This window comes from Hypanus sabinus, chromosome 25 (genome assembly GCF_030144855.1).
Source record: "Hypanus sabinus isolate sHypSab1 chromosome 25, sHypSab1.hap1, whole genome shotgun sequence".
Lineage (NCBI taxonomy): Eukaryota > Metazoa > Chordata > Chondrichthyes > Myliobatiformes > Dasyatidae > Hypanus > Hypanus sabinus.
Genome location: NC_082730.1, coordinates 27236466 through 27250036, shown reverse-complemented (window position 1 = coordinate 27250036; position 13571 = coordinate 27236466). Strand labels below are relative to the sequence as shown.

The 13571-nt window shown below is 42.3% G+C and overlaps 1 protein-coding gene across 1 annotated transcript in view; it reads right to left on the bottom strand.

Moving 5' to 3' along the window:
• kcnc4 (potassium voltage-gated channel, Shaw-related subfamily, member 4) overlaps positions 1–12361 on the bottom strand; it is a 61299-nt gene extending 48938 nt beyond the window's left edge. The window contains exon 1 of the mRNA XM_059950378.1: positions 11075–12361. Within this exon, the coding sequence (XP_059806361.1) occupies positions 11075–11713 (639 nt within the window). The 5' untranslated portion in view covers positions 11714–12361. The remainder of the gene's footprint in view (positions 1–11074) is intronic.
• Positions 12362–13571: the final 1210 nt, after the last annotated feature.

Here is a 13571-nt window from a genome sequence, read left to right as displayed (position 1 = left end):
TCCTAAAATAAAATACACACTCCCAGGTTCAAAAACAGTTATTACCCTTCAACCACCAGGCTCTTGAACAAAAGGGAATAACTTCATTCAACTTCACTTGCCCCATCATTGAAATGTTCCAGTAAACAATGAACTCACTTTCAAGGGCCATTCATCTCATATTCTCATTATTTATTGCTATTTATTTATATCTGCATTTGCACAAGTGTGGCAGTCTGATAGACTTATAATTACTATTCTAGACATTTGTTGAGTATGCCCACAAGAAAATGAATCTCAGAATTGTATATGGTGATATATATGTATTTTGACAAAGCAGAGGGTGAGAGGTTCTTGATTAATATTGGTATCAAAGATTATGGGGATAAGGCAGGAGAATGGGGTTGAAAGGGAAAGGGAAAGGGAAAATAAATCAGCCATGATCAAATGGCCGAGAAGACTCAATGGGCCGAATGGCCTACTTATACTTCTATGTCTTATGGAAAGAAAAAGCTGCAGAGAATGAATGGTCAGGCGTGGAAATGCTGTCAGATTAGCAATGAACATAAAAGGAACTCAAAAGCCTTTCACCAAACATGTCAATGTTTAAAGGGTTGTCAAAGCATGAGTCAGTTAGATATAAAACAGCTTGACTTTATGGAGGCAGAGAACTTGGTTGACATGAATACTCACTGCCCCCTTTCATTACAATGTAACAGTAAAGCAAAACAACAAGGGGAATGCATTTATACTTTAGAAAAACTGCCAGGTAAATGATCTGCTGGGCCCTGCAATGATATCCCCACAATCACAGAAGCCAGTCTTTAGTCAATCCCATTCACTTCATATTTTGTGAAGAAAAGGCTGAGAGTGCCGGATAGAACAAAAGTTTTGAAACCAGTCAATATTCCAGCTGATATCTTCCTTTCAGCATGCATTCCAGAACTACCATCAGGATTTTCCTAATGTGACGGTGATTATGGTATCTACCAGTCACTGAGGGAAATTATGCTGGTATGTCCGGGAGAAAATCCAGGAATCTGAGATGCAGCGGGACTTGGGAGTCCTTGTGTAGAACACCCTGAAGGTTAACTTGCAGGCTGAGTCGGTGGTGAGGAAGGCAAATGCCATGTGAGCATTCCCTTCAAGTGGTTTAGAATACAAGAGCAAGGATGTGATGCTGAGGCTTTATAAGGCACTGGTGAGGCCTCAACTTGAGAACAGTTTTGGGTCCCTCATCTTAGAAAAGTTGTGCTAGCATTGGAGAGGATCTGGAGGACGTTCAGAAGCATGATTCCAGGAATACAGGTTATCATACAAGGAATGATTGATAGCTCTGTGTCAGTACTCACGGGATTTCAGAGGGATGAGGGGGAATTTCATTGAAACCTTTTGAATGTTAAAAGGCCTAGACAGAGTAGATGTGGTAAGGATGTTTCCCATGGTGGGAGGGTCTGGGACAAAAGGGCACAACCTCAGGATAGAAGGGCATCCTTTCAAAACAGAAATGCAGAGAAATTTCTATAACCAAAGAGTGGTGAATTTGTGGAATTTATTGCCACATGCAGCTGTGGAGATCAGGTCATATGACGCATTTAAGGCAGAGATTGATAGATTCTTGATTGGATATGACAACAAAGGTTTTGGGGAGAAGGCCAGGAACTGGGGTGGAGGAGGAAATAGAAAAAAGGATCAGCCATGACTGAATGGCAGACCAGACTCAATGGGCCAGATGGCCTAATTCTGCTCCTATGTCGTATAGCCTACAAAAATCAAGACCAATAAAATACGGCGAATTTCTGCCCCACTAATCTACTCTCAACCATTAACAAAATGATGGAAATTATAGTCAATAGCACAACCAAGTGGTACTTACTCACCAATAACCAGTTCATTGCAAAGCCCAAATCTTGAAATGATGAAAGACTGTTGAAATGCAAGAAAATGGCTTACTATCCTCTTTCCAAGTGCCATAAAAAAAGACAATAAAAGATAGCATTGCTTGGGATGCCCATATCTAATACATTACTTTTTATAAACCAATAGACAGCAGCTAAGATAGAAACTGGTCAACACTGGAACACACACAAAATGCTGGAGGAACTCAGTGTGTCAGGCAGAACCCATGGAAATAAGCAAACAGTTGACATTTCAGGACCTGAAAAAGGGTCTCAGCCCAAAATGTTGACTGTCTGTTCATCTCCATGGATGCCACCTGACCTGCTGAGTTCCTCCGGCATTTTGTGTGTGATGCTTTGGATTTCCAGCATCTGCAGAGTTTCTCTTGGAGGTAAATACTGTATTTAAAAGTGTGACAGTCCCAAAATTGTAATAGTCATCTGGTTGAAATGAGATTGTGTACTATATTATTGGAAAAAAACCAAGGCTATAAATGTAACACTTTATTCAGCTTTCTTTTACTATTTTCCTTTGTACCAGCTCAATGCACTGATGTGGATGGCAGGCAAAGATTGTTATTATATCTTGGTATATGTGACAATAATAAACCAATTTTCCACTTTAAGAAGGTGTAGCACTGTACGTACAGCTCTTTTAACTGTTGGTAAGAGCCAACGAACTTATTCTCCAGAGGATTTCAGTCGCAGAAGAGTCATAAATCCAGCCTGGTTCAGGATCCCGAATAGAAAAAAGCTCTGATAATTGTTGCATACCGAGATACAGTTGGGATAGCTGCAACGTTCATATATTCTGTGTACATGTGATGCTCTCTCGTTAGATGATAAACACTAATTTGCTGAGGTGGCAAAATCGTAACTGACGTTGAGCGCAGTCACACATTAGATTAGCCCTCTTGGGTCCTAACATCAATCCATGTTTGCATTGAATAAAGATCCAGGTGTTCTCTCACTACATGAACTCACAACTGCTTTTCTGCCTGTATCTCCCAAACACCTACTCTCCATTTTATCCTTTATTCTGCTCTTAAACTTTCGGCACTTTTCCTGATCTCCCTGTTGTTATTCAGTTCTGTGTTCAAATCCAGACAACTTTTCTTGCGTTTCTTTCCCAGAACTTGAGGGGAAATGCTTCTCACTTCTTTCCTGGTTGCCTAGAGCAGCATCCAGTATCTTGTAATTATCTGCCTAAACTCACCATGGTTTATCAAATAAAAAGGAATAAACTTAAAAACATTTATATTTTAAAGCTACATGAATAGTATGTTTTTAACCTGCAGTTAATGCAGCATCCTCTATTATGCCTGTGCAACACATAGATGTGCAGCATCTATGGAAAAGAGTAAACAGTCAATGTTTTGGGCTGGGACCCTTCATTAGGACTCTGTATAGTCGTTACTCAGCATCTATTTACTCTTTTTCACGGATGCAGCTTAACCTCCTGAGTTCCTCCAGCATTTTGAGTGTGTTGCTTTGGATTTCTGGCATCTGCAGATTTTCCCATGCCAGTTATGCCCGTACCTAGCCTGCTCTAGGGAGCACAGGGCTTGTTTTCCAACAAAAGCAAATTCCTGAAAAATACTTCACTATATTGCTCAATGCTTCTGTTTGATGCAGATGTGAGTAAATGTCTGTGTGAAGGAATCTCACAGAGCAGTTATGTACCAGTGCATTCAGGCCCAAAAATATACCTTGCCACTGTGATCCCAGCAGCTTGCTGCTCAACGACTGGCAGTCAGAATAATTTCCTGAGGTGTGAACAATTTCATGAACACTAAGCATTCTGTTCTGGCTGAGTAGAGTCTTTAAATTGGCTTTTGTCCTTTACAGCTGATCCCTTTAGCTTTGACTGCTTTTGTTGGAAATCATCGGGTTACCTGAAATACTACAATTTTCCTACAGCATTTTCTTTTAATTAGGATACGGCCACTTACCTTCTAAAATCCATCTCCCTTTCAAAACATTTCCACAAGCACTGGCCATTCCCCTGTAGTAACCCAAGGTGCAATGAATATTAGAGCACAGAAACAAGGTAATTAATCCAGGTAGTCTGTGTCAGTGACTGAACTCCACACTCCATCCTCTTCTTCCCTGCCTTACAGTACATCTTTTCACTCCCTTTTCTCTCCTGTAATATTTTTTAGGAAAGGAAATATGCTTTTATCTTCAACTATTTTCTGTGGTAATATAATCACATTCTAAAATCTCTCTGAGGAAAGAAATATTTCCTTTCTTGACAGGTGGATGTAATATTAACTATCTTGCTTGGAAGAGACACAACAGCTTGTATTCTGGCTGGTAAAGTTCTGCAGCATCAGACAGGCGGCCCCATTATAATTGACGGCTTGTTGCAACCCTGAAGATACGGGTGAAGATGCAGTTAAATGATGTTGAATGATGAATGATTGAGTTGAATGATGAGTTTTTCTCCATGCAGGAATCAAGAATAATCTTCAAAAGTCTGCAGATGCTCGAAATCGAAAGCAATGTGCACAAAATGATGGAGGAACTCAGCAGGCCAGGCAGCATCGATGGAAAAGAGTAAACAGCCAACATTTCAAGCCAAGACCCCTCTTCAGGACTGAGAAAGAAGCAGGAAGGTGCCAAAGTATAAAGGTGAAGGAGGGGAAGGAGGCTAGCTGGAAGATGACAGGCAAAGCCAGGTGGGTAGGAAAGGTCAAGGGCTGGAGAAGAATGAATCTGATAGGAGAGGAGAGAGGACAATAGAAGAAGGGAAGGAGGAGAGGAGCCAGGGGTGGAAATAACAGGCAGCTGAGAAGCAGTAAGGTGGAATTTGCTCACTGGAAGGAGAAACCAATATTCATGCCAACAAGATGGAATATTAGGTGTTGCTCTTCCACCCTGAGAGTGGCCTCATCTTCGCACAAGAGGAGCCATGAATCGACATGTCGGCACAAGAATGGGGATCGGAATTAAAATGTTTGGCCACTGGGAAGTCTTGCTTATGGCAGATGGTGTGGAGGCGCTCAAATAATCTTCTCCACACTTCCCATCAAACCTTTAACTTTAAAGACTACTGTCAAGTCACCTCTAAAGAAGTTCAGTCTGAAAGCAGGTAATTAGGATCAATCCTAGATCCATTCTAGATTGTGTATTCCATTAGGTAAATTATGTGACCTATTTAACCTGTCTTGTAACAAGAGGCAATTAATAAATGGTTGCTCAGTTCAACAAGGCACATCCCTCATCATGGGTGCTGGGTGAAGAGTATAAGCAGCGGAGAGCTACAGTAAGTTAATCAGAATAAAGCTCAGTGTTCACTGTTTTTCTCTTGTTTCTCTCAATTCACAATGATCACTCCTGTTACTACACTTACCACGAGGTAACCTTTGTTCAGCCTTCTAGTTTATATTTCATTTTGACTGTTTCAGGAGGGGTGTACCTTTTGCATGATCTTTTTTCCCTCCTTAACTTGGCTCGGTTAATGGAAAGCTATGTCAAGTGTAACCATAATCTATAGATATGTCCAAAATGTCACTTCCCTATAGTAGTCTCTGGACTTTTATCAGGAGTGGAAACTTTGTCAGCTAATCTCTTCTAACATGGAGATCAGAAACAGGAAATCTGGATAAAATAGTGATCAGGAGAATCTGGGCTCACTTCCCAATCCAGGGATCACAGGATAGTGACCAGCTGCAAGATTCCTGACTGGTTTTCCTTTTCATTTAACCAAGGATAAATCTGCAGTGATGATAAGAAGGAACCATGAAAGATTTCCACACTAATTCACAAGAGTCACTAGTCTGCCATCAGGTGCAGGAACAATGGCTAATTTACATTTTCCAAGCCAAGGACCAGATAAACATCATTAGAGTTGGGATAAAGTATATAGCCCCTAAGTATATAGTATACAAAAGTATATAGCCCCTTAAGGCCACTCTACCATTCAATAAGTTCTTTGCTGGTCTGATCTTGATCACAATTGTACTTTCTGACTGATCCTTATTATTCCTTTACAACTCAAAAATCCATCTCTGCCTTGAACATTTTAATGACTTTGCACATCTCTACAGAATTCCAAAGATCCTTGGCCCTCTGAGAAATTCCTTCTCATCTCTATTTTTAACTATATTTGAAACTACCTTTCCCATTCTAGATTCTCATTTACGGAAAAACATCCTCTCAATACATTGCCTGTTTCTCCCTCATAATCTTCTCTGTTGTAACTCCCATATTTACAGACACCAATGTGTATGGGTCCAATTTGCTCAATAGTTTCTTCATTAAACAATTGATCCCTGGAAACAATTGACTCACTTCTTTGAACTATTTCAAATACAATTATATCTCTCCTTCATGGAGACAAAGCTTTGGGTGTTGACCCACCAATGTCCAGTTTAGCCTTAAAAAGATAAGTCCTTTGTATTCCATTCTCTTTACAATTATATGAAAAATGGATCATTATAACAATAAGGAGTATAAAACTCTGGCCCCTTTCTTCTCTTCATAACTTGGCACTCAGAGTAATAACCAGACATTGGAATACTCTTTTGATCTCTTCTGATTCTAAACCAGGGGAACAAGAAGGATGTGGATCTTTCTCTAATTCAGTTCATGGACTGAGAGGAATCTTGGCACAAGGCTGTGCTCAGTGGCTGGAACCTTAGATTAGTCTCCAGTTTTCTTATCCAACAGTCACTGATTTCTCTTCTCTAACTAAAGGATAGAAAGGGCGATGATCCATTACAGTGACCCTGGCTGGTCACAATTCTGTCTAACAATAATAATGAGCAGGAGCTCCTGTTGATTTCTCTTCCTTCTAACCCAGAGTCATAGAGCTGCTGTATATTGAGGAGCATCAACTGAACATTATGCTAGTCGATTTTATATGGTTCTTGAACTGGGTTCACTGAATAATTACGAGTAATTTCTCTGCTCTCTGACCTGGTGGAATGATTGGGCCATGACTGGGTAAGGAACCTTGGTTCATTTCTTCTTCATCCAATTCCGTGGTAGTGATCAAGTTTAGGAACCAAGTGGATTTCCTTTTTCTCTAAACCAAGGATCATTAGAAAATGAGAAGAGCAGGGATCCCAGCTGTTTTTCTCTCTTTATGCAGTGGGCACTAGACAGAAAGCTTGGAAAATGATGAGTATAGGAATGAAATTTACCCTCAGTGTTATTCGGGTGCAGGAAATTAAGATGAATTTCATCGTCTCTAGCATGGACTTTTATGTTCTGACTAGGGGAAGGAACACTTCCTAATTGCCTCTATTTAATCAAGGTATTACCAGGCAATGCTCACATGGAGGAGCAAGGCTGCTTTTGTTTTATCCATGCCATCCCTCTGACAGACATGTCCAAGTAAACTTTGACACTTCCTGCAGCTTTGTTTACATGCTAAACTTTTCCAACATTTGCCTCTTTTACTTCATCCTTGCATTACTCCCATTTTCTGGGTGTGCCTTCTACTGTCTTGATTTTTAATCAGGCTCCTTATTCTCTACAACCCCCATTTTTTTTGTTGTCATCCTTGCAGACAGTTAGTTCCTCTTTGATCTCCTCAAAGAAGCACGCCAATTTGATTTACCTGAAAGTGGCCAATCTGTTAGAAAATTGGCCCATCCATATTTTAATGTGAACCTGAAAGGTGATAGGCACAATTCACAATATAAACAGGAGGTGCCTTCTTCAATATCCACCAATTTTCACTTGCACGGTGAAGTTCAAAAGTTCAAAGTTTTAAGAAATATTTATTATCAGAGTACATAAATGTCACCACATACAACCCTAGATTCCTTACTTGTGGGCACACTTAAATTTATAGAACAGTAGCTATAAACAGGATCAATGAAAAACAAACTGTGCTAATGTGAATATAAATAAATGGCAATAAATAATGAGAGCTTGAAATACTATAACAAAGAGTTCCTAAATTGGGACTATTGTTTATGGGAAAACCAGAAGTAAAATGAGTGCAGTTATCTTCCTTTCTTCAAGAGCCTGATGGTTGAGGGGTATTAACTGAAGCTGGCTGTGTGAGTCCTGGGGCTCGTGTACCTTCTAACTAATGGCAGCAGTGAGGATAGAGCATGCCTGGATGGTGAGGATCTCTGATGGTGGATGTTGTTTTCCAATGACAACATTTCATTTAGATGTGGTCAATGGTTTTGGGATGGTTTTACCTGTGAAGTGCTGGGCTGAATCTACTACCCTTTGTGGGATTTTCCACCCAAAGGCATTGGTGCTCCTATACCAGCCAGCACACTTTTCCACCACATATCTATAGAGGTTTGCTAAGGAATTTGATGACATGCCGAATCTCCACAGACTCCCGAGGAAGTAGAGGGCTGTTGTGCTTTCTTTCAAATTATATGATGGCCCAGGCCAGGTCCTCTGAGATAGCGACACCCAGGAATTTAAAGTTACTGACCCTCTCCACCTATATCATAAGGCCATTAGACATAGGAGCAGAATTAAGCCATGTAGCTCATTGAGTCTGCTTTGCCATTCCATCATGGTTGAATTATTATTGCTCTCACACCCATTCTCCTGCCTTTTCCCTCTAACCTTTGACACCCTGATTAATCAAGAACATCCTCCTTAAATATACCCAATGACTTGCCCTGCACACCCACTTGTGGCAATGAATTCCACAGATTCACCACCCTTTGGCTAAAGACATTTTTCCTCATCTCAGTTCTAAATGGATGTCTCTCTTTTCTGAGGGTGTGGCCTCTGGTCCTAGACTCACAGAGTAAAAGGAAGCATCCCCTCCACATCCGCTATCTAGGGTTTTCAGTATTCAATAAAGTTTCAGTGAGATCCCTCATTCTTCTAAACTCCAGCAAGTACAGGCCCAGAACCATCTAACACTCCTCATCTGTTAACCCTTTCATTCCTGGAATAATCCTTGTGAACCCCCTCTAGACCCTCAATACCAGCACATTTTTCTTAGATAAGTGGCCCAAAACTGCTCACAATACTTGAAGTGTGATCTGACCAATGCCTTAAAAAGCCTCGGCATTATATCCTTGCTTTTGTATTCTAGTCCTCTTGAAATGAATGCTAACATTGCATTTGCCTTCCTTATCTGCAAGTTAACCTTTAGGGAACCCTACACATGGACTCCCAACACCCCTTGCACCTCTGATTTTGAATGTTCTTATTTCAAAAATAATACACACTTCCATACATTATATTCCATCTACCACTAGTTTGCCCTTTCTGTTCAAGTCCATCTGCAGACACCCTGCTTCCTCAACACTATCTACACCTCCACCTGTCTTTGTATCGTTAACAAATTTGACCACAAAGCCTTCATCCAATCATTGACATATAATATGAAAAAGTGACCCCTGCAGAACATCATTAGTCACCAGCAGCCAACCAGAAAAGACCCCCTTTATTCCTACTCTTTGTGTCCTGGTAGTCACCCAATCTTCTATCCATGCTAGTGTCGTTCCTGTAATACCACGGGCTCTTGTTAAGAAGCTTCATGTGTGGCACCTTGTCAAAGGCCTTCTGAAAATCCAAACAAACAGCATCCACCAACTCTCTTTTGTCTATCCTACTTGTTACTTCCTCAAAGAATTCCAACAGATTTGTCAGATAATATTTCCAATTAAGGAAACCATGCTGACTTTGGCCTACTTTAACATGTGCTTCCCAAATACCCTGAAACCTCAACCTTATTAATAGACTCCGACATCTTTCCAACCATTGAAGTCAGCTAACTGGCCTATGATTTATTTTATTTTGTTTTCTTCACATCTTAAGGAGTGGAGTGACTTTTACAATTTCCCAGTCCTCCAAAAACATTCCAGAATCGGGTGATTCTTGAAAAAATCAATAATGCTTCGACAATCTCTTCAGCAGCCTCCTTCAGAACCCTGTAGTATGTAGTACCTGATCCAGGTAACCTACATACCTTTGGATTTTTCAGATTCCCAAGCACCTTCTCTTTAGTAGTAGCACTTCTGCCCCACACACTCTCTCAGTTCTGGCATTTTGATAGTGTTTTCCATAGTGAAGGTTGACACAAAATTTAGTTTGTTTGCCATTTCTTTGACCCCCATTACTACCTCCCCGGCTTAATTTTCCAGCAGTTCGATATCCACTCTCACCTCTCCCTTACTCCTTATCTACCTGAAAAGAAAACTTTTTGTTTCCTCTTTTATATTATTGACTAGCTTACTTTCATATTTCATCTTTTCTCACTTTATGGCCTGTTTTGTACGCCCACAAACTTGACTCCAATTAAACAGACACCACATAAGTGCAATAATGAAAGCAATACAAAAGGATTGTAAACATACAAGCAAAAGAAAAATTATCCATTAACATTATACCTTAACAGCTAATGCTCTGAGCTTGATGTGATTAAATTTGTTCTTAACATGTGTTCTTGTTCATCACTTTGTTCTGGTAAATAGGTCGCTCTATCTTTGCTTTCAAACCAGCGGGCTTTTATCTGCGTCTGATTCTATTTTAATCCTTTTACTTTGGTTAATTTGTGATAATACTTACACGCTTGCCTCCGGAGGCGAATCTTAATGGAAACAGGGAGGTCGCTTCTATGCAACAGTTGTGCAGAATCTATTCCCTGTCTCCATTATATCGTCACCAAACTAGCCCTGCTGCCTGGTGTGCATGCGTGCGGGCGTGCATGTACCCACGTACCAGTCTTTTTTGCGCGCACCTTATCCGCTTTTAGTCAGAAGACAGCAAAATAATGGTTAAAATACCGCAAGAACTGGAAATGGGATTCATTGCTACTCCGCTAAACTCTGCAATTTTCTACCAGACAAGCGGTGTTGCTTCATATCGAGTCCCCCGTCACGGGAAATGTTTAACATATTAGCATTTTATAATAATGCAAGTGAAAGTATTACCTATTTCAGACTAACTAGTCAGACGAATTCTTCGGCGCGAGGGCGGTCGATCTGGGAGTTTGAAAGCCCAAAGCCCTCACTTTATATTGTCATATTCAGATAACTTGAACTATTTAAAAATATAAATAATTGCTCTATTGAACCTGCGGTTTGACTTTAGCGGCTAGAGCTCTTAAAATATTTTATGCGTTATTTTTATTTAATGTAAACGTGCAGATTTCTGAATATATTCATTGTGGATCTGGCGGGGGGGGGGGAAGTGTTCATGAAACATTGGTTAGAAGATGCTGAAACTGACTAGCAGGTGTCTAATCTGCTGCTTACCCTTGCCGCTCGAGAGGAGTAAGGGTCTTCGAAGAGTGCCCACATTTTGGGCTGCCATCTCTTCCAGCAGTTGGCAAGAGTGGAACGGCTGTGGTTGCAAGCTTCCAGTCCCAGGATGCGGCCCGAGTCCAGGTCGGGCTCGGCGTCGTCTTCCCTCTCTGCGCTGTTGCAAGTGCCGTCCGTCGGCTCGAAGATGTCCAGCGCCTCCTCGGCATCTCGGTGCTGCCTGTAAGTCATCCAGCAACAGGGCTCCACGTCGGTCTCGTCCAGTCCCCAGAAAGCCAACTCTTCCTCGAACAGGGGTCCGCACACATCGGCCGGGCAGTGCAGCTTGCCCGTGCGGTAGTAATTCAGCACATAGGCGAAAATGCCCGGGTGGCGGTCAAAGAAGAACTGGCTGGACTTGGCATCGAAGTCAAAGTTGCACTGGGCGCCGGGGTCAGCGAGTCCCGCTAGCCGGGTCCCCGGCAGCGTTTGCAGGGTACTTTTGTACGTCTCATGCCTTGTGCCACCAACGTTGATGGTAATTCTCTCGCTGTCCTCCCCCTTGCCCATTTCTTCCTTCAGACATGGTTTAGATGGAGCTTTGTTGCCTGACTTGCGTCCCCGGTAAGATGAGACACACACGGAGCTTATCATGCGGAGGTCGGGCTTCAACCAAATCCCCCTCCCAGGGAAGATTAGTTTGTATTCCTGTTTCTCTGGTTTGACCAAAAAAAAAACCCGGATCAAGTTACTGGAGAAGGGACAAAGCGATCACTTGCACAAACAGGTCAGGTTCAGAATCATCCACAGATCCGGGCAGGACGCGTTCACTGGGTCCGCAGTCCGCACGCACCAACCACCCCGGAGCTGCTCACTTCCAACAACCTGTTAATTCCAACAGCATCAGGTCCTGGGCGCTTGTAAAATGGCAGATGTGGAGCAGCGGACGCTTACGAGGGTCTGCCCACAGTTTCCCCCTTGTCTCCGTGACCGGAGACCCTGCTTCCGCAGTTATTCAGTCTTATTTCAGTTGACAACCTGGGCTGAGATTGGCAGCGGGATCAGACTTGGCGCTAGTGGCCTCTCACGGTGTCTGGGAGAGAAAGTCGGCTGGTCTCCAGGGCTGGAAGTGTCAGATGAGCGAAAGCGCAATCTTCCTTCCTCTTTCGACCGGGTTTGCCCGAGTTTTTCCAACGTGTGCGCCCTTTCACATCAGTCCCTCGACAAGTCTCCTGTGAAAATAATCCGGCTCTCGCCACTTTCCGATTGAGGTTACTGGGTGGGTCAGATGTGTGGCGGATTTCTGCGTTTCTTACATGTTTTCACCTGGGGGTGTCTGGGGCTGGGGGCGGGGCTGTCAATGGATGTCTGAGTCCACGTCTGGCCCTGAGCCTGCTGCTATGTCTCGGTGTCTGTGTCTGATGCCGAGCCGTGGGGGAGAGGGCGGGGTCGAGAGTAGGGGTCCACATTCGTAATCTGGGATAAGGACCAGGGCAGCCAGGAGGTATCTAGGCGGGTTGAAGGAAGCGTTATATCTGTGGGGCAAACTTCTGTAACAATGCTAGGGTGAGCGTGTTGGAGATAACATTAGACGTGAGTAATGGTCTGATTCGAGTTGAATGGGCAACAGATCGAGGACGCTGCCCCCTTTGCGTAGTGAACTAGCTAATTGAAGATTTTTAATATTCCTACACATTGAACATTTATTTTTCCTCGCAGTTTAGATCTCCCAAGATCAACGGAGCAATTTAATAATTGCTAATTATTGATTTGACATCTGATTCATTGACAGATAATAAGGCATTTTATCAGATCGGAAAGACACGGAAATATTTAGCACTGTTCAGATAAGAGTTTCCCGGAAAAAAAAACAAGCTTTTTTAAAAAAAAGTCCCGTTCTGCCACCAGTGGCGACATCAGACCTGAATCTCGATGAACGGAAATCTATAAACTTGTAACTGTTGTATATATACTTAAAAAAAACAGAAACATGCAGAAGACAGCGGGACAGTTATGCTGTTTATACGATTATACCCTTTCAGTGACATTACCCAAGGAACCTAACACTTACCCCTTTCGTCTATTACAAATATGTCACGTGTAGGGTGCCGTAGATTGGATTTGAGCGAAACTAACGCCCATTGAAAACAACATATTTAGTCAATTGTTCCTTAAACTAATCGCTGCGGGACTGGGAGCGGCATTTATCCAGCTCTAACAGTTGTAATAGGGCGACTCCCAGCTAGCACTGCAAAGCCACCAAGAGTTTGAAACGTCGTCACCGAGTGCACGATCAAATAGGTAACAGCAGCCCTCCGGCGGGAGTCGGTCCGGTAGGGCGACAGGTAGAATGGGAGAGAAACAACAGTACGTGTACGTGTGGATATAGCTCTTCCATATTCTGAATATCATTCGCGTGTTGGTAAATACAGCAGCACTAGTCCACCAAACAGCGTGATTAATATTTACAGAGGTAAAAATATATTTAGGTAGATATCTAGACTGCAGACCG